At 33.1% G+C, this 20,876-nt stretch overlaps 1 protein-coding gene across 2 annotated transcripts in view; it reads left to right on the top strand.

Moving 5' to 3' along the window:
- Fim (plastin-2 fimbrin) overlaps positions 1–20,876 on the top strand; it is a 93,387-nt gene that overhangs the window by 65,018 nt on the left and 7,493 nt on the right. The window contains exons 2-8 of one of the 2 annotated variants that reach the window (XR_015824471.1): positions 8,428–8,514; positions 10,174–10,378; positions 14,434–14,587; positions 16,640–16,803; positions 17,975–18,084; positions 19,089–19,283; positions 20,335–20,775. Coding sequence is in view for 1 of the 2 variants with exons in the window: in XM_088238190.1 (XP_088094316.1) it covers positions 8,428–8,514; positions 10,174–10,378; positions 14,434–14,587; positions 16,640–16,803; positions 17,975–18,084; positions 19,089–19,283; positions 20,335–20,548 (1,129 nt within the window). In the remaining variant the exon portion in view is untranslated. The remainder of the gene's footprint in view (positions 1–8,427; positions 8,515–10,173; positions 10,379–14,433; positions 14,588–16,639; positions 16,804–17,974; positions 18,085–19,088; positions 19,284–20,334; positions 20,776–20,876) is intronic. The other variant, XM_088238190.1, reaches the window with a different exon arrangement.

Genomic DNA, 20,876 nt, shown 5'->3' with positions numbered 1-20,876 from the left:
TCGGATGCGGTGTGCGGTATGTGGTGGGTAAGCTGTATTCTCTAGTGGCGATATATATTGCTCTATTACAGTCGAAATGTGTTTCCAAATCAAACAAATACTCACACAGTTGGGCACAAAAAGGGAAAAGTTGTAGTGTGACCTTTCCGAAGAACTCTTGGTCGACATTATGCGTCTTAATTTGTACCACAGCTCAGTTATGTACACATTATTATCAACTACAGAATATAGCACATAAAGTATGAACAACTCTCGTGTCCAGCCATTTTGCGTGGCATTGACCCGCGCATTTGAGCAGAGTACAGTTTTTAGCTGTGTTGTTCGTTTTGACCTTTAGAGTGCGGTTTTTTAAAAATTTAAAAAAAAAATCGCGTTCTCATGATTTTCCCGATTTAAAATTAGGAACTTCAGCCCTACGGGAAATTATATACAAAAAATGTTTTCTTGCGCGCGGTAAAAATTGGAGCATTAAATTGTACTGCAAAGTTTCCTGAAAATGCACGGAAAAATAATAAAAAACATTTTGATAAAAACGGACTACTTTGAACGACGTCACTGGTTCATATGAATCAAACAATTTTTTTTTCATTATGTATTTTTATATTATTTAATTTAGTACTCAATCTTATTTGGCATATTATGTATTACTCTTATTTATTACTACAGTGTAAAGTGAGTTTATAGAAACCATATCTCAATTATCATTTATTTTTTTTTATTTTTTTTATTCATAAATTTCATGAAAAGAACGTTTTTATAAAATTCTAAACATATCTACTTTTAAACATCTAGTAAATGTTATCACTGTAACTCTCCAAAAAAAGAGACTAACTCTTGTGCTTGGAGAGTGACTTACACCGTTTTAGTTGTTTATTTATAAGAGTTTATATCATTTTAAATACGAGTACATGAAAAAGAAAAACATAGGATATATAAAGAAAAAAAACAGTAAACAATAATACATTCATACTAATTAAAATTTCAATTATATTTTTATATATATATTCTTTTTCTATTGATTTCAATGATACTATTATTATGTTTTTTATAATACCACTATATTTTACTATTATACTTTTATTTTGTTGATTTCAATGATACTGTTATTTTTTTATATTTGATTATGTATGATTCTAAATTTATATAATTTATAATTTACTTTTTAACATTTATGTCTGATTATCTTTTTTAAATCGTATTCTTTGGTATTTTATTATTTTTTATTTATACCTTTTTTCTGGATTGTTATTATATTGCATCACATGTCATTATTTTTTAATCTAATTGATTTTACTGTGTATTTTTTTATTAATTATTATGGCTTGACACGGGCACAGCATAAAAAGCCTTAATAAGTTCACTTATATTTAAACGAGTGTAATTTTGAATGAATAAATAAATAATGACGAGAGAGTTCTTTAAGATTTCCGGTTTGCTTGCCGTGAATTGGCCAATGGGCAGAACTGATCGAGAATAAGCGAAAGAGAATCTTTGACGTCACACGCGGAGTTGTTTAAGAAATACAAAACTTTGTGATGGATAATCCTATAATGATTTTTCTCCAAGGTACATATACAAACCTTGTTCCCAAGTAGTTAAGGGATTGGGAAATATCACGTAATTATTTTTTTTACAATTATAAACTGAGAAATAAATTCGAGAAAAAAATTCTTGTATTTATTAGTAACATGAAAAATATTTTCAAATTTATAATTTTGAATTCCCGCGAAAACGCTTCATTGCATCGGCAATATACGTCACAATTTGCTTTAAATTTTGACGTTTTGTCATTCCAGTACGTACTTTGTATGAAGAGACCGTCGTATATTATTTCATGTAAAGGCGTATTTTTCATCATCATCATTCCCTTTAAGCACCTAATGGTTCATAGGGCACTGTATTGGTGCACCAATCGCAGCGTATTTTGATCATTTTTGTTACATGAAGGTAGAGTGATCAGTCTTACGCTTCAGGTACGAGTCCAGGGACAATGAAATATTCCAGTGTAAAAACACCCTTTTAATTCATTTTTTTTTTTACTTGACGGCTTACGCCTTAAGTATAAAATAACAATAAAAACAATTATAATGAATCAAAATATAGATCACCTGTACACAAGTGAAGAAAATATAGATACATATTATCAGCAGAAAATAAAGAAATAACAAAGGAAAATTAAACAAGAAATTATAGTATAAGGTCTTCCAATAAGGACTTCCAATAAGGACTTCCAATAAGGACTTCCAAACTTTGACAGTTGATAGCGGCCATATTGTTGAAGCGACATCTATCAAATTAGCTATAATATATTCAGTCTGTTTTGCCAAATCACCAATCAGCGTTCAACAACGCGTGCAAATGATAAAATTGTTCGAGCAACGTTCCGCGCGCTTCGCCCATTTTACGGTCACCATAGGCGTCCTACCGAAAGGACTATTCGTAGTGTGGTGGATAAATTTGAGTCCACTGGTTAAGAAATCAATCAACCAACACCCGTGCGTCAACGAAACGCAAGATCTGCCAAAAACATTACCGCTGTCTGTGACAGTGTACTGAAGAATCCGAGGCAGTCAATTTCGCATCGATCACTAGAACTCGGCCTTTCGCAGACCACAACTTGGCGAATTTTGTGTCGTGACTTGGGCCTGCACCCGTACAAAATTCAACTGACCCAGAAGCTGAAGGTAAATGTCCATAGACAACGACGTGTGTTTGCTGAATGGGCTCTGGAGCAGTTGGAAACTGACCCTAATTTTTATCAAAAAATCATCTTCAGCGATGAGGCCCATTTCTGGATGAATGTGTGCGTCAACAAACAAAATTGTCAAATTTGGGACAATACCAATTTACATGAGATCCAAGAGCGTATAATGCATCCTAAAAAGTCACTGTTTGGTGTGTATTTTGAGCTGGTGGCGTCATCGGTCCATATTTCTTTGAGAACGACGTTGGCCAGGCCATCACCGTTAACGGCGAGCGCTATAGGTTGATAATTACCAACTTCTTTTGGCTTGAATTGGATGATATGGACACCAACGACATGTGGTTTCAAAAAAACGGCGCTGCGTGCCATACATTGGACATTCTGCACGAGCGATTTGAGGGCATGGTCATCTCACGTGGAGGTGATGTGAACTGCCACCGAGATCGTGCGATTTGACCCCGATAGACTTTTTTGTGAGGTTTTCTTAAGTCGCAGGTCTATGCAAATAAGCCACAAACCACAGCGGCCCTCAAAGCCAACATAACCCATGCCGTCAGACAAATTCAGCCTGATTTATGCGCCAGAGTCATGGAAAATTTGACATTTCGGATGCGCGCCACCCAAAGAAGCCGCGGTGGACATTTGAGCGATATTATATTCTATACATAATGGCATCGATAGAACGTTCAAACGAATAAAAAAAATTCGAAGAAATCTCACACACACTTTGTTTTATTTCACTTTAAAGATAGGAAGCGCTTAAGCGCTTTCATTAATGAAAGACCCTGTATTTTTTTTAAAATTTAAATTTCTTTGATAAACCCTTACGTGTAACATACATTTAACAAAATATTTTTACTTTTAAAATTCACATTCTACTGATAATAATAATATTTTTTAAAGGTTTTCTGAGTCTTTTGTATAGTTTTGTCTGGTAGTTTATTGTATAATTTCAGTCCACGGTTCATTAGTCTTGATTGTCCTTTTCTCGTTTTAAAAGGTTGTATATGATATTTTTCTCGTATTGTGTTCATGTTTACTACAGTTTTTTTCAAGTTTTAATTCTTCGTCTACAATTACATCAGTATATATATATATTATAGTATAATTATAGTATACTTGCCGGGAATCGATTTTTTAACTATTTGTTTTTAAAAAACAAGGCGTATTTTCATCAATTTAATAAAAACAAATTATGTAAGATAACATTTTTCCACAATATATATTGATTTTGTAAATATAATGCAATTAATTTTTCTAAATCCATTTCAAGTATTTTTACCGGTATTCGTAGTATGGTATATTTCCCTATTGCAATTTAAATGCTATACTTTTTCATTTTTTTTTTTTCATAATTTAAAAATTCGTTTAAAAAACGTGCCGTGGATACACATTCACATATCGCATTGACCAATAGGCACTTCTGAATTTTCCATATAAGGAAAACGGCCGGCGCGGGATCTGAATCCGAATTCTGTTGAAAGTAGGACAAGCACTTTACCAGAAGGCCACGAACTAATAACATAACACATTATAATTACCTATCAATCGTTTGTTGGTGATAGTGAATCTTATGTCTGGCCCACGATAACAATCGAAAGGTTAAAGATTTATCAAGGTTTGTCGATAAAGTCTACTTTAATCTCATACCTCGCATTAATAAATAATAATAATAAAAATAATAATAATCATGGTTTACTAACAAAAATAACAATTTCTTTATTTATTTATTTATTTTATTTTATTTTATTTGGGAAATCAACAGTTCTACATACATATTTAGTAAACAAACAGATATAGCGTATAAACTCAGAACTAATAACAGATTTCCACATAGTATACAAAGTTAGTAAAGAAAATATATTACATATCAAATAAATACATACAATTTATACATATAAAAATGTTATTTTCATTTACTCAATAATCAAAGATTTTTTAAATATTTATTTTAAGAACATTAAGTTACTGTAAATTGGGCGGGATAAGGACGAAAATGCTTGAAGAGAGGATAAGGAGGGGAGGGGAGGGGAGGGGAGATGTACATATTTATTATTATAATGTGTACTAAGTTACATAATACATTTTTAGTGTAAATTTTAAATCTGACAGAGTGATGTTTGTGTAATCTATATTTTTAAATTTTGTATTGTACATTGAAAAAGTCCTACGAACAAAAGCATTTTTAACATACGATGTTTTACTTATTGGTACATGAAACAGGTGGTACCGTCTACAAATCCTGGCTGGCACATGTATTGTTATTAAACCAAGCAGCTCTGTACAGTCAACCATTCCTGTCATAATTTTGTAAAGCAGTAGTTGGTCCGCACACACTCTGCGGTATTGTAGATAAATGATTTACATACACACTTAGGTAATAGATTTCTCTGGATCATGTCTAGTCTGCCTAACTAGGTACAACCTGTTTTAAGGCAGAGATTTTTATGCAGTTATACAATATTAATTTATACCATTTATTATTTAAGAATGTTTTCGAGTAAATTTTCCGATTTTTCTCTGCCTAAACCCAGTAACCACTTTTTTACAAATTTATTTAATTGAATCCGGGTCGTGGTTTTGCAATATTCGGGTAACAAATCGAATATTTTGGGGCCCAGAAACCTGAAATTTCTTTGCCCGAATTCAGAGTTTGTGGTAGACCCCATGACCCATCTTCTAGTTTGACTTCTGGTAGTGTGGGAGTGTGCCTTTTGGGATTTGATAAAATAATTTGCTGTCACAAACATCATTCTTCTAAAAATATATAATTGCCTTATATCTAAGATCTCAAATTCCTCAAATTATTTTGATTATTGATTTAGTATTGATTTATTAGTGCCTGTTTTTTTTTTTTTACGAGACTATTAATTTATGTTTCCATTTATATTTTTGAATTGCGTAATAAATTAAATAAAATGCACAATAAATTTCGCAATGAGGAAGTTCAGTGCTACCGAAAATTTGATATTTAAAAAAAAAAAATAACGCTCGGTAAAAACTAGAGCATTTAATTCTACGGCAAAGTTTCTCGAAAATGCATGAAAAATAGATAAAAATGAACTTTATTTATTATTTACATACAATATTACATTTTTATTATATTTTTAAAATTATTTTTTTTACAGGACTCACCAAGCCAATTAATATGGCTTCTCGGTAAAGATCCTTTACATGAAAACATATTATAACACTACATAGTTGTATAATAATAATTACTACTAACTTAAATATAGGGAGCGAAAAAAAATACATATAATTTATGTTTTCAAATAATAATTAGAAAAATGCAAAAAAAAACAAAAATAAGTTCATGATATCGCAATTATAAGATAAAAAATAAAAACCAAACAGGAATACCAAAATTTAAAACAGAAGTGTGTACATAAAGGCACAAAGCGTTTAAAAAAAAAAACATTATTTCTTTAGATATATATATTTATATTTATATCTATATATAACTACTTAACTAACAATGTTTTGAGCATGTCCAAATGTTTGTTGACTGGCTGGAAGATCTAAATATGTTGCAACAGAGAGGGAAAACATTTTTGAGAAGGGAATGTCTAAGTCAAGGCATTTAAAGGGCTTATGGCCTGTCATTGGCAGATTTAAGTGGCCACTGTACACAATCACCACTTAGATTTCAGCTCTTTTACTTCACAAAAATCAGCACATGAAAAAGTTAAGAAAATGTAGATGTTTGAACGTAGGCAGAATGGTTAATGTGACTATGACAGGTAATAAGCCCTGCAAATGTCTAGAATTTCATATTCCCTTCTCAAAAATGTTTTATCTCTCTGTTGCAACAAAATTTAATAAGTTTACTACGTCACAAGTTTTTCCGAATAAACCAGTGATAGAGTGTTGTGATAGATTTCTGGTTTTCGAGAAGTCAACTCGCCAATCAGCAGAACTCTCCGACGAGAATTTGTGACATCACGTGCGGAGTAATTTCAAAATTGCAGCACTTAAAAAACGCTTATTATCCTTATTTAACAAAAAAAAATGCATAATAAATTATGAAATCATATGATCATTATTTTCGCACCTAATGGTGCATAGCGCACTACGTTGGTATATAATGAAAGCATACATCGTTTTTTTTTGTTACATGAAAGTTAGGTGATCAGTTTTACACTTCAAGTGCTAGTCCTGGGCCTGAAATATTGTAGTCTAAATTATTTTTTTAATTCGCCTAACTTAATTATTTCATCAGCATCCGAAAATGTTTTTGATTTTCGAACTTCTTTTTGGACCAGTTAGTTTTTATTTATTTTTTTATATGAGAGTTGCTTTATTATTTACCTTGCTTCTACAGGGTGTTCATTAAACCCTGTCACATCCGAAACCACGATGATCGGTATGAGCAAGAAGACATATTGGCGCATTCAAATATTTTTTTAGAACAAATTATTTTTTTTTAAATACTTCTTACTTCTGCAGGAGAAAAACGAGGAGGGGGGGGGGGGGGGAATCTGATACTGCGCCGCGCTCCCCTCACTTCTCCCTTGCAGAAGTACACAACCATTTGGTTTTTTCAATATTTATTATTTTTTAAATTCTTTGTTCTAAATATATTTTTAAATATGCTAATGCTAATTTTAAATATGCTTATATGTAGAACGAATGGACAGCGAGAGAACGGCTAAGAATATTTACAATGCGAATGTTGATGGATGCAAAAAAAGAGGAAGACCGAGAAAGACATGGCATGACCAAATCCAACAAATACTTAAAGATGGACATGTCAAAAGTCGGAATGATTATTTGCATAAAAATGTCTGCCTTAAAACAGGTTGTACCTAGTTAGGCAGACTAGACATGATCCGGAGAAATCTATTACCTAAGTGTGTATGTAGTAGATAAAGTAATTGTTATTTTTGTTAATAAACTATGATTATTATTATTATTAAATCTTCCAAGAGCAAGAAAGACATGGCACGATCAAGTCCGTCAAATACTTGAAGATGGACATGTCAATAGTAGGAATAATCGGCGCGCGTGCATGAGAAGATGTATGAATGTAGAGGAAGCGAGATCTGTATGCAAAGATAGAGTGTTGTGGCGTTCTATCCCCTCTGCCTACCCTTACGGGGAAACGGCGTGATGGTTTGTTTGTTTGTTTCTAATATGATCATTGTGGTTTCGGATGTGACAGGGTTTAAAGAACACCCTGTATAAACAAGGTTTATATTTTTCTAAAAGTGAACTATTCTCCAAATACTTTTTTTTAATTTATCAAAACTGCTGGGATCTGGGCTGGTATTCTGAACGCTTTCGTGGCCGTATTATCTTGTGTATTTACATACAAAATACACGAAAAAAACGGTTTTCTCGTGCCACGAGAGTGGTTCAGAATAGCACCCCAGGGGTGTAATGTGGGTTAATCAGGAACTTCTCAGCATTTGCTCATGTGGAGAGGAAACCACTTAAAACTCTTCAGGAGAAGCCGGCCTGTTGGCAGCAGTCGACGGGCCTGCCGTTCCACTAGAGGAGTGTTCGGCAATTTGTTCCCTACTTTGGTTTATTTTACCAGAACCAGTTGGACCATTTGGTTTAATTAATGATATTTTTAAGTCTTATCTAAATGTTTGAAGACAAGGACTGGATTTCACCCCCTAGCTTAGTTTAATAGTCTTAACAAATAATAAAAAGTAAAAAAACCACTGCACCACACAAAATATCAATCAAAGTTAAAAATTGTGTATTTCTTGTTTCAGATTGATGCGAACGGAGATGGATACATCGACCTCAAAGAATTAAAAGATGCTCTGGATAGTGTTGGATTCAAAATTCCTGGATGGAAGGTAGCCACAATTATATGGTTTTGTTTTTATTTTGAATCTTGATAAAGGGCGCACGTGAACTTTTAATATTGTATATGTCGCTGCCAGACATTCAATTGGGCGACTAGGCTGTTCATTAAATGCCGACGCTCAATTGAATGGTTAACGGACGCTTAGCCAAAATGTTGAAACATTTTATCAAAGGGCTCTGAACGTCGCTTAGCCTCTTTTATTTTAATACAACAATAATATTACAATATTTTGAGTCTGTCCAAATGTTTGTAGACAAAAGACTGGATTTCACCCCCCTAGGGAGTCATTAAGATTAACCAATTATTTATTTATTTTTCATTTTTGCACCACAACAGGCCAGGAGGCTCAATTACGGTGGTGAATTATTACATCACAGAACACCCAGGCTTGAGGAAAAATACATTTTAATTTTTGTGTTCTCACCGGGAATCGAACCCGGAACCTTTCGTGTGTGAGTCAAGCGTCTTGATCGGAGGCCGCCTTACAACAGAGATGGAGAACATTTTAGATAAGAAAATATGGAAGTTTAGGCATTTACAGGGATTATGACCTGTAACATTCACCATTTTGCCTATGTTTGAACATCCATATTACTTCAATCCTTCCATCTGTTGATTATAGTGAAGTTAAAGAGCTGAAAACTTTATTGTTGTGAAGAGATTCATTTGATCAAATTATTTCTCATAGGCAACGCCTGAAAACAATTTTTAACTTCTTCTTGGACCAGTTGGTTTTATTACAATATTTTGAGTCTGTCCAAATGCTGATAATTTATATGATAACCGACACGAGCGTTGACTTAGAGATTACACACGCGTTGACTTATCACTGCGATAACATAAGCATGTTCATTGTGATCGCTCAAATGCTTAGCATGTTTTTAAGCACGTCGATAGTGATTTGTGATTTAGCTACAGCCTCTTCATAGACCTGAGCTTGGAGGGCGAGAACTATTCACGGGGACCCGTCACAATAGATCTTCACAGGTCGCAGTGACGTCAGAAGCTTGCATAGCACCGACCCTTACCACTTTAAATAAGACAGTACTACTAACCTAAAAAATAGATTTGCCAGAATCGAAGAGTCCGTGTATTTTTAATAAAAAAAATCATCTTATATTTTTATCACTGTATTTTTTGAAACAAAAAATTCCCACGGAGGTATGACCTGTGCGTGGGTATACTTAATCCAGAATATATCAAGAAATCTATGGTGTGAAATTACCTCGTATACAGGGTGTTCATTAAACCTTGTCTCATCCGAAACCACGATGATCAGTATGAGCAAGAAGACATATTGGCACATTAAAATAATTTTTTGGAACGAATAAAATTTATAAAAATAAAGTGTCAAAAAAAGCAAATGGTTGTATTCTTCTACAGGGGGAAAGGAGGGGGTAGGAGGGAGTCTAATACACTGACAACCGAGATCCCTCACTTCTCCCCTGCAGAAGTAAGCAACCATTTGTTTTTTTTAATATTTTATTTTTAAACATTTTCTATGCTCTAATTTTTTTTTAATATGCTAATATGTCTTCTTGTTTATACTGATCATCGGGGTTTCGGATGTGACAGGGTTTAAAGAACACCCTGTATATGCGTTTTATTTAAACAGTGTGTACTAAAATGAATGTTCATTCTGTCCTAGGTGCGGTGCATGATAGACGATCAGATCTCCCGCAAGAGTAATGGCGTGGCCAACGGCGCGCCGGCCGGCAAGCTCAGCCTGCCGCTGTTCGAGCAGCTGTGCGCCGAGCTCAAGGCTCAAGACGTCTCCAGCACCTTCAAGCAGCAGGTCTCCAAGAAGGAGAACCTCGAGCACCTGGGGGGCATGTCCGATGCCAGCAGTGAAGGTGAGTGCTTGTTCAAGATGTGCGGCCCGAGGTGTTCAGAGCTGTTTTAGTGACTGACCAAGCGAGAGTGGAAGATAATTGTTTTTTTTATTTGAGAATTGCATTTTTTTTTAATGTACAAGGTTTATTTATTTTATTTTATTTATTTATTACATATATATTACAGCAATTTACAATGAATTATGTATACAACAAATAAATTAAGTAGTAAATGTAAACATATGTATTTTTTATTTTTGCTGGTGGTTCATCTAAACTGCCTAACTAGGGATAGCTTCCCCGTTCTAAGGCAGTAAAAAATGTATTTTATAATTTTAAAAAATATTTTTTTTTGTTTTTTTACAATATGTATAAGAGGTAAAACAGGGTATTCAAAAGATAAAGCATAATTACATAGCAATGAAATACATATTAATAGTAAAAATAGTAAACAAAAATGTCACAAAGGCATGGCCTGTTCGCGGGTATACTAGAAATGTTTGCTCCTATAATATTTTTATTTATTTAATGCACAAAATACACAATTTTACATAGCCACAATTATATGTTTTTTTTATGTCCCGACTTGTTAGAAAATTCCGTGTTAAGTCGGGACTCTTCGATATATAAATGAAAAATCAAAAATATTTATTTACATATTAAAACAATATACAGGTAATCAAAAAAATATGCTAAATAATCAAAACAATATACAAAATAATACAAATATACAAAATAAAAATAATAAATAGACAGGTATAATTGTTTTGTGTAATATAAGAAAGAGAAAAGAAAATATTCTGTAAAATATTATAAAGTCCTTTTTTATTTTATTGTAATTAAAAAAGGAAATAAAAAAGATTAAAAAACATAAAAATATTCCTTATTATTAAATGGCAACAAAATATATCATAGAAAAAAGAGTTTATATCTTTAGTTTGAATCCAGGATACTGCGTGTTTTTTAAAAGAAGGAAAATTTTTAAAGTTTGGGATCAATGAAAAAAAGAATTAAAAAATGTTGTGCCCATAAATTATGTATATGCAATATGCATGTCTCTGTGCTAGCTTCGTTTTACAATGTGGTATTCCTAACACACGAATCCTTCTTTGACTTGATCTATTTGAATGACTTGTAAATACATTTTGGTTCTTAAATATATATTTTAAACATAGAAACTATAGAATCGTATTTTATTTTAACTAAGTATTTTATCTTGGTTTAACAATTTGGTTGGAATTTTGTTTTTTAACTTTCAATGTGATAAGACAATCTTTACTCTCCGTATGATAAGCTTAGCAGTATTTGATAAATAGAGTTGTGGCATTTTGGACACTCAGTATTTTTACAGATACCACAAAAACTGACATTATTAATCTTAATTTTACTTGGAAATATGTTTCACCAGCATCATCGCCATCCTTTGAGCAGGGGTACATAGGGCACTGCATTGGCACTGCAATCGCGGCGTACCTAGATAATTTTTGTTTAATGGAAAATATTTTACAATACGATGATATTTGTGTCGGCCTTGTGGTGAGGCGACGAGACAAAATACTACCTTTTCTACTGATTTGCATAGTTCAAACTATGCTAAATACTCGCCTATTCCACGGCTCCACATGTTAGCGAACAAACATGGAAATTTAGGTTTATTTCATTTATCTTTATACAAATTAAAATCATTACTTACTAGCTTAAATGTATCTTCTCTTCTATATTTTATAAAATCTTTTACATTAACATATCGACACAATAAAAAAATTACCATCTTGCAACTTTACAGAAGAGCCAATTTTTTGTTATTATTTTTTTTACTAATAAAGAATCTTGTATTTCATTTTTTTATTTGAATTATGTAGGAATTACGTCAAAATAAATGTATGAGATTTATTTGTGAAAAAAAATTAACTCCTTAAAATTAAAAATTAAATCCTATGCAAGTTGTCTTCTTTCAAACGATCACTGAATCAAATTCAATTATAAACTCCCACTCCCACCAAGTCTACTATATACTATTGTGTCTTTCTTTTATATTAATAATAACTATGGATATAAATATGTCCTTAAAAATCCCATATATAAATAAATAAATTACTTTTTAATCACTTCTTTTCTAAATTATAAAAATGTACGTGTTATATCTGTTTTACTGTTTATGCTATGATACATAGCCTCAGTTACTTCAATACTTTTTATATTTAAAATCTAATTTATTTATTTTTAATTTGTATGCTATAATTTCTTGTTTAATTTTCCTTCGTTATTTCTTTATTTTCTGCTGATTTCATGTATCTATATTTTGAATTTATTTAAAATAAAACACTTTGTAAATTTACCACACAAGAGTTTAATACATTATAAATTATAACCATGTTCCATTTAAAGTAAATCATGATTATTATTATTATTTATCTTTAAGTCATAATTCGTCGTCAATCTTTCAAAAAGGCGTAATTAGTTTTTTGTCGAAATGAAGTTATGAATATTTCAATAAAAAATAAGTTATATTTATGGAATAAATGGGCATCACACTGTCTTAAAATAATTTTTAAAAACCAGCAGAATACAGTAAGAATATTTTTTCATTATTTTTAAAGGTAAAAATTTTCCAAGCAAATTCTTAAAAGTCATCTAAAAAAATCAACAATTTTGAGATACGCCTTTTTGAAAGATGGACGACGAATGATCAATGCCAAATATGTCGCGTTTTTCTAGTGACACATTTTTTATAATATATTTTCAAAAGTTTTGTATAAAAACATTTCTCCACAATGTCTATATTGATTTTGAAAACACAAATAATCATCCGAAATTATTTCATATATTTTTATCGGTATTTGTTGTATTCATAGCATTAAAATAGTCCAGGAGGAGCGTAGACTCATATTTGAATACATCGGACTGTGTCCAAAAATCCCCCCACTTTGGCCCACTTACGCCGCGCGCATGCGTGAAGTCGCCGCGTAATGTTGCCAGATCGCGAAAAATATAACCATATCACAAATATAGATAATTATATTTTTTTTAAAAGCAATTTGTTAATTTCTCTAAAATTGTATTATGCACGCGGAAACTTTGATTGACAAAAAAGAGTAGATAAGTAAAGAGTTGTTTAATAAGAGTTATTGAATTAATGAACTTTAAACTTAAAAAATAAAACGAATTTTATTTTACATAAAACGGATATTTTTATGTCATGTTAAATAATATTTGATGTTTTAAAAATAATGTCGGTAAAATGTCCACCACGGCGTTGTTTAATCCGAGAGGTCCAATTTTCGTTAGATCTTTCATTAGATGAGCAAAAAATAAGCTAAAATTCCACCAAATCAATTAAAACCAATGTTTTTAGTAATAAAAAGTAGCGTAAAAAAATTGACTACCCTGACAACACTAACAAAATGCCTATTTTGTTTTCTATGACAATCCGACGGTGGAAAAAGAATAAAAATTTTGAGTAATGCATTGGATACTTACACATGCATTTGATACTTACACATAAAGTGTGATCCCATCCTGTTTCTTGTTGATCCTAGCAGCATTTCTACACTTAAAAACGACACAACACAGCATAGTTGAATTGAAATCGGGAGATGCGTTCTGAGCGACGTCTACAAAGAAACTAATGGGTCAAAACCATATTACCATATTATCTTTTACAGAATATCCTATTTTTTCTTTTTTATGTTACACAAAAATATTATAACTGTCCATTATTTATTATAGGAGCAAAAATTCACTAACAATTTATTGTATACCCACGAACAGGCTATGCCTTTGTGGGATTTTTTGTTTACTATTTTTACTATTAATATGTATTTCATTGCTATGTAATTATGCTTTATTTTTTTAATATTCTGTTTTATCATTTATGTTTATTGTAAAAATAATTTAAATAAAATATATAAAAAAAAATAATAATAATAATAATGTAAAAAAAAAAAAAAAACGTAAAACTACTCGTTTAAGAGTAGTTTAGTCGCCTTCTGTTTGATGCGCGTATTCGGCTTCTGGACTATTCTTAATTCTATTAAAGTATGTATGAAAAATATAAACACGATTTTTTTTTCCAGGAACCACACATTCCGTCCGACAGGAGGAACAGATGGCTTTCTCTGGATGGATCAACTCCAACCTTTCACACGACCCAGACCTCAAACATCTCCTGCCAATCGACCCGGAAGGAAGACAGCTGTATGAAAAATTAAAAGATGGCCTAATTCTATGGTGAGGATTACATTATCCGTTCATTGTCATGTTAAACGGTTCCTTTTATTTATAAGGTGTTAACATAAGTTGTTATAATGTTGCCAGATCGCGAACAATATTATCATTATACAAATGTAAGATAATTAATAATATAATAATAATAAATAAAGGTTTCAGCTCTTTAACTTCACAAACATCAACAGATGAAAGAATTGAAGGAATATAGATGTTCAAATATAGGCAGAATGGTGAATGTTACACAGTGTGTAAAGTGGCCACTTAAACCAGCCATTGACAGGTCATAAGCCCTGTAGATGCCTAGACTTCCATATTACCTTTTCTTAAATGTTCTTCATCTCTGTTGTAATATGTTAGTAAGATAATTATATTTTGAAAAAAGCAATTTGTCAATTTCTCTAAAATATTTTTGTACACGTGGAAACATTGATTGACACAAAATAGTAAATAAGTAAAGGGCCATTTAATAAGAGTAATTGAACTTTATTATGTCATGTTAAATAATATTTTATGCCATAATGTTTTAAAGACAATGTCAATCAAATGTCCACCATGGTGTTGTTTAATCCGAGAGGTCCAATATTTGTTAGTGCTCTCATTAGATGAGCAAGTTAGCGCTAAAAAAATTGACTACCCTGGCAACACTAATAAAATAGGCAAAAAAAAGGGGGCCTCCGTGGTGTAGTGGTCGAGATGCTTGACTTACACGCGGAAGGTTCCGGGTTCGATTCCCGGTGAGAATACAAAAAAATTATTGTGTTTTTTCTCAAGCCTGGGTGTGTTGCGATGTAATTCACCACTGTAATCGGGCCTCCTGGCCTGTTGTGGTGCAAAAATAAAAGAAGAAGAAAAATGTCCATTTTGTTTTCTTTGACTTTTGATTTGTGAATTTGCTACTTACACATGAAATGTGATCCCATCCTGTTTCTGCTCAAGCAGGGATCAATATATATATATATCATCAGGGATCAATATATCATCCTGGGATCAATCCCAGCAGTATTTCTACACTTTAAAATGACACAACACGGCATAGTTGAATTCAAATCGGGAGTTACGTACTGAGTGATGTCTACAAAGGAACTAATGGTCAAAATGTAAAACTACTCATTTTTTAGTGCTATTATACCTAATGGTGCATAGGGCACTGCATTGATACCTCAATCGCCGTGTATCTTGATAAAAAAAAATTACCTGAACGTAAGATGTTCAGTCTTACGATTCAGGTACCAGTCTAGGGATTTTAAAATATTCTAGTGTAAAAACACCTTTTTAAATAAAATTTCATGTCAAACATGTCGGGAATCGAACCTGAGACCTCTTGCATGGTATGCAAACGCCCTGACTACCACACCACGAGGTCGACTTATGATAAATAACAATTATTTTACAATATTTGAGTTTGTCCAAATGTTTATAGACAAAAGACTGGATTTCACCCCCTCGGGAGTCATTAAGATTAACAAATTACAACAGGAATGGAGAATACTTTAATGAAGGAAATATGGAATTCTAGGCGTGTACAGGGCTTATGACCTGTCATTGGCTGGTTTAAGTGGCCACAATCAACAGATGTAGGAATTGAAGAAATATGGATGTTCAAACATTGGCAAGATGGTGAATGTTACACAGTGTGTACACAGCTAATGACAGGTCATAAACCCTGTAAATGCCTGGATTTAAGGTATTCTCCATCCCTATTGTAATTTGTTAACAATTATTTTATTTATTTTACCATAAATATAGTTACTATTAAACATTATTATCAGAAGTCAAATATAATAATAAGCTGCGCATAATCACTTTTTTCGACGATTCGCCCCTGCCATATGCAGTGTATCATTTAATCATTGAGCATGGAAGGTAAGAAGATCGGTCTAACACTTCAGGTGCCAGCCCAGGAATAATTAAACATTGCAGTGTAGAAACAACTAACTTTAAAACATTTAAAGTGAAAATTCTTGATGGAAGTTCATTGTAATTTATTATAAACTAACTTTAAAACCAACATTTAGCGTTTGCCCTGCCTAATTTGTGCGTTTTAATTTTTAGTAAAGTGATCAACCACTCTTGCCCCGACACGATAGACGAAAGGGCAGTTAACAAGAAAGGGCTCACCCTATACACGAAACATGAGAACCTGACCCTGGCTCTGGTCTCCAGCCAAGCCATCGGATGTAACATCGTCAATATCGATGCGCACGATCTCGCTAAAGGTAAGTTAGATATGGCCGTGATTAATTCTAGTAAATATTTTTTTAAAATATGTCGGCCTTGTGGTGTAGCTCGCAATAGCATCGCCAAAACATAAATGATATTGTCGAAACATTAAAATATTCAAAAATAAGACTCTTTGCAGACGATGCCTTAATATATATATCGGGAGAAAATTATAAAACAATTATGGACAGACTAAATCATGATCTTAATAGTGTATCACTGTGGCTAAAAATTAATTAATTAAAATTAAATGTTAACAAAACTAAATATATGAATATAGGAAACAAAAGAATAGAAATTACACCATCAATTGTAATAGAAAATGAAAAACTTAATGAAGTCACTGAAATTAAATATTTAGGTGTAATGTTGGATTCAAAACTTACATTTCTCCAAAACGCTAAGATGGTAATAAATAAGATTGCAAAAAAAATATCCATTTTGGGAAGGATCAGAAGATTTATTGATAAGGACTCCTGCAAAACTATTTACAAAGCAATTATTGAACCACACATTAACTACTGTAGTAGCATTTTATTTTTATCAAACAAAGAAAACATAGATAAACTAACTGTATTTCAAAATAAAGCCTTTAGAATCATTTTGAAAAAAAACAGATATACGAGGGTAAAGTCGATGGTAAATGAAATAAAATTATTAACATATAAACAAAGAATATTTTACAATACAATGATATTTGTTCATAAAATTATAAACTCTAATAAAAAAACAGAATTTTGGAAAAAAATTGATTGGAACCAGCATGAACACGATCACAATACTAGAGAAAAGAACAAAATTAGACTTCCATTTAGGAAAAAGGCAAAGTCACAAAATTCAATTTTATTTAAAGCAATTAAAAAGTATTACGAAATGGAAAAAAATATTTATGAAGAAAAAAACATATAAAAATTTAAAATAATGGTCAAGACATATGTGATAAACAATTTATAAATTAAATATATTTGCAATGTTATTATTAGAACACACATAACAATATGTATGATATGTGTGCCCTACTTTAAGATTTAAATTAAAAAATAAAAAAAATCCGTGAACCAGCAAAACATTTAAAATTCCAGCGTCCATCTGCTATCTGGCGAGTAGGGCGATCATTAGTGCTTCAAACACACTTTCACTCTGTATAATTTGTATATTTCATTCCAGGTAAACCTCACTTGGTCCTCGGACTGTTATGGCAAATAATCAGGATTGGTCTATTCAATCAAATCACCTTGGAGCACTGTCCCGGACTTACAGCACTGCTAAACAATGATGTAAGCAAATATACTTTGCCTTATTTTCCGATTCTGCGTATGAAATAGAACTAGAAGTGTAGATTTATTGGGACGGGTTTCCGAGTATATTCCGCAAAAATAAAAAGCGTGTTGCTTGGCCATAGTGGCGAGCGTTTTGTGGCGCGGCGCGATATACATAATTTTATTTTTTATATTTTATCTACACTTTATATACATATAAGGGCGGACATATAGCCTTAAGGCAATTTCTTCCTACCTACCCAAACCGTTCAGTTTGAAAAAATTACAAGTACATGGAAATATGCTAAGGAATTATATTTTACCTCATTATTTTATATAAAATTAAAAACAAAAATTAATTAAAAAAAAACAAAACATTAAACTATGAAGAGAGGAGAGGAGATGGGAAGGAAAGAAAAGGGAGGAAGAAACAACTCAAATATGTAGATAGACATTTCTATCTTGATTTAAATTAAAATAAAGAAGGGGGGGGCATCTCTAACATTAGCGGGTAGATTATTCCACAACCGAGTAGCTACTACTGTGAAAGAGGAGGCACGAAAATTAGAGCGGTGAAAGGGTATTAAAATGGTTTTCTCGTTACTAGAACAAAGAGATAGTCCATGTTGTAATAGAGGTTGAAAGAGCTCTCAGATAAATATATCTGTACCCCAGAGGCAGACGGATGCAAATCCAAACGTCAAATGTTCAACCGAAGCCTAAAGAATCTACTTTCTCTGTGATTTCCAATAATTTATAGCATTAATTTGTATGTTCAGTATCTTAATACATTAGTTCTTTCATTATAAGATTTACATTTTTTCAAAATCAATGGACATGATCATAAACTGGATACGAAAATCTAAATGTCATTTCATCAAATTCTGGATTTGCATCCGTCTGCCTCTGAGGTAAACTTATATAGTCAACTAACAAATAAAAAAAGTACCACCGAACTTCTCATCGGGGTACAGTAAGGTTCAAACCTCTCGACTTCAATGGGACCTTCTTCTTTTTCCCAGGAACACATAGAGGACCTGATGCGCTTGTCTCCCGAGGCCATTCTACTCCGATGGGTCAACCACCACCTTGAGGCAGCGGGAGTCAGCAGGCGATGCAACAATTTCCAGTCGGACATCATGGACTCTGAAATCTACAGTCATCTGCTCAGGCAGATTGCGCCTAAGGAGGCTGATGTCACCCTCGATGCGCTGAGGGTAAGTTCCTAACAGTTCTCTTGATCGCATAATCTATTTGATTTTATGGGATATTATGCCGTGCGTCGTTTACTGACGCTCATCATCACATTATTTATTTGTTGAGTATCATTGCTATGTTTGGAGACAAAGCTGGATTTCACTCCCTCGAGAGTTATTAATATTAAAATTTATTGCAACAGAGGGAAAACCGAGAAAGGTATGTGAAAGTCTAGGCATTTACCGGGCTTATGACCTGCCTTTGGCCGGTTTTAGTGGCCACTTTCGAAATAATTCATCAGTAAAGGTTTCAGCTCTCACTTTACAAAAGGCAGTAGATCGAAGAGTTGAAATGTGGATTAAACATAGGCAGAATCTCAGAGTAATCAGAAGTAGGATTATCAATCACAAAGTCAGCCATAGTCTACAGCAAAACTATGGGCCGAAGGTACTCAGATTGAGAATCACAAGCCCAAACCGAAACTGTCTGTTTTTAAACCAAAAATTTGCAAAGCTTTTGTTCTAAGTTCTCTGTCGCAAGCATGCCGTAGAAATGGCATTTCGCGCTTGAGTAGAACAAAAGCGTTGCAAATTTTTTGGTTAGTAACAGACGATTTCGGTTTGGGCTTGCGATTCTCAATCTGAGTACCTTCGGCCCATTGTTTTGCTGTAAACTATGGCTGACTTCGTGATTGACAATCCTACAATGATTTTTGTCCGTATAGGCGACCCTACAGCTGTGGGGCCTTATTACTCTGGGGGCAGAAAGGTGGATTATTACATAGTGTTAAGTGGCCACTAAAATCAGCCGATGACAGTTCATAACCCCTGTAAATGCCTAGACTTCCATATTCCCTTTTCAGAAATATGATTCCTCTCTGTTGCAACAAATTTAAATCTTAATATCTATATCTTAATACTTTTAAATCAGTTGTCCCGAGGCAATGACATTTTCATTGTCTGATACTTTACATAGCTTCAATCAAAATGCAGAATTAAAATAAAATCAGTAAATATATCTCATCGAGGAGTTGATTCGGATTTCTTCCTCTAACCTCAACTCTGTTACCAGGAGTCGGACATGACCGCGAGAGCTGAGACCATGCTACAGCAGGCCGCCAAGCTGAAGTGTCGGTCCTTCGTCACACCGCACGACGTGGTCCACGGGGTGTACAAGCTCAATCTGGCCTTCGTCGCCAACCTCTTCAACCAGCACCCCGGCCTGGAACGGCCCGCTGATGACGACACCAACTTCGCACAGGTGGAAGAAACGAGAGAAGAAAAGAGTGAGTTATTTATTATTATTATTACACTGGAACCTCTTTTTACACAGTTTAAAAATGAAATTTGAAAAAAAAAGATAATTTTTTGAATGCCCTATATTGCTCTTTTCCTTCATCTCTCCGCTGCTGGATATAGGCCTCTTCCATACCCTTCCACCCTTCTCTATTATTTCCTTTTTGTAGCCATTTCTTCTCCCCACAGCGACTATCATCGGCTCATCCCAATTGAGGCCTGCCGACGCCTCTCTCATTCTTCCAAGTCTCATTCTCATGGCATCCTGCCTTGCGACATGCCTAGCCATTGTCACTTTAACTTCGCCGCACGATCCAT

The sequence above is a fragment of the Micrasema longulum genome, unplaced genomic scaffold (assembly GCF_059751315.1).
Source record: "Micrasema longulum isolate JH-2025_06_02 unplaced genomic scaffold, ASM5975131v1 h1tg000109l, whole genome shotgun sequence".
Classification (NCBI taxonomy): domain Eukaryota; kingdom Metazoa; phylum Arthropoda; class Insecta; order Trichoptera; family Brachycentridae; genus Micrasema; species Micrasema longulum.
The sequence above is the reverse complement of the archived record's forward strand: the minus strand, read 5'-3'. Positions and strand labels throughout refer to the sequence as shown.